At 55.9% G+C, this 1,273-nt stretch overlaps 1 protein-coding gene across 1 annotated transcript; it reads left to right on the top strand.

Moving 5' to 3' along the window:
- Positions 1-81: 81 nt before the first annotated feature.
- Positions 82-987, top strand: FAM84B (family with sequence similarity 84, member B). Its single transcript, XM_009323353.1, has one exon. The coding sequence runs from the start codon at positions 82-84 to the stop codon at positions 985-987; it is 906 nt and encodes a 301-aa protein (XP_009321628.1).
- Positions 988-1,273: the final 286 nt, after the last annotated feature.

Here is a 1,273-nt window from a genome sequence, read left to right as displayed (position 1 = left end):
GCCAGCCCGCTGTTTCTCTGGAAGCCGCTCACCCCCTGCCAGCCTTCATGGCCCCGGTGTATGTCTGTCGTTGCAGCGGGCATGGGGAACCAGGTGGAGAAGCTGACCCATCTGAACTACAAGGAAGTTCCCACGGCAGACCCGACAGGTGTGGACAGAGATGAAGGGCCCAGGATCGGGGTCTCCTACATCTTTTCAAATGACGATGATGAGCTGGAGCAGCAGCAGGATTCGGTGCATGACCTGGGGGGTGAGCACCCTGCCCTGCAGCCCTACGATCCCCAGCTGCATGAGGTGGAGTGCTCGGTCTATTATCGGGACGAGTGTATTTACCAGAAGAGCTTTTCTGAGGAGGACACGATGCCAGAGGAGGGTGATGAAGGAAGTGGGGGGCATCTGAGCACCTACACCCCGGAGAACCTGTTGAATAGGTGCAAACCAGGTGACCTAGTGGAGTTTGTGTGCCAGGCCCAGTATCCGCACTGGGTGGTCTATGTTGGGGATTTTCAAGTTGTGCACCTGCATAGGCTGGAGGTGGTGAACAGCTTCCTAACCGACGCCAGTCAGGGCAGACGGGGCCGCATTGCCAACCAGCTGTACCGCTACAAACCCCTCAGCCCGGCTGTGGTGGTGCGCAATGCCCTGGAGCAGGTGGGTTGCAAGGACCGGGACTTGAGCTGGAGAAACTCTGAGTGTTTTGCTGCCTGGTGCCGGTATGGCAAGCGGGAGTTTAAAATCGGTGGGGAACTGCGCATAGGCAAGCAGCCCTACCGATTGCAGATCCGGCTGGGTGACAAGCGCAGCCACACGCTGGAGTTCCAGAGCCTGGAGGATCTGATTATGGAGAAGAGGAGAAATGACCAGATTGGTAGGGCTGCTGTGATCCAGGAGCTCTCCAGTCACCTGCAGGCTGCAGAGGAGGAGGAAGAAGAGGAGGAGGAGGAAGATGACCATCATCATCCAGGTGCTCGGACTGCTGTCGAGTAGCAGCCCCAGCATCACCATGCTGCTTAGCCTGGGTGATGGGGATTAAAACTGAAGGCTGCGAAATTGAGCTGTTATAAGCCCTTTGGGCCGCTTAGGTGCAGCTTCATTCCAATCACATGTGAAAGGAAGGGGGAAAGCTGATTAAGTGTCTGTGCTTTAGTGCTTAACTCCTTCAGTGCTTGATGGTAAAACCACTGACTTACTTGTAGAAGATCAAACTCAGGGCAATTCTACCCCTCTCCACTCCCACTTCCTTCCCTTCCTCTCTGCCCTCTTTGTGCATAGC

Source organism: Pygoscelis adeliae, unplaced genomic scaffold (assembly GCF_000699105.1).
Source record: "Pygoscelis adeliae isolate BGI_AS28 unplaced genomic scaffold, ASM69910v1 Scaffold103, whole genome shotgun sequence".
Taxonomy (NCBI): domain Eukaryota; kingdom Metazoa; phylum Chordata; class Aves; order Sphenisciformes; family Spheniscidae; genus Pygoscelis; species Pygoscelis adeliae.
Note: the sequence above shows the minus strand (reverse complement) of the source record. Positions and strands in the feature narration are given on the sequence as shown.

Bases quoted from the DNA above. Each gene is read 5' to 3' on its own strand.
- FAM84B (XM_009323353.1), top strand. From the start codon at position 82: ATGGGGAACCAGGTGGAGAAGCTGACCCATCTGAACTACAAGGAAGTT.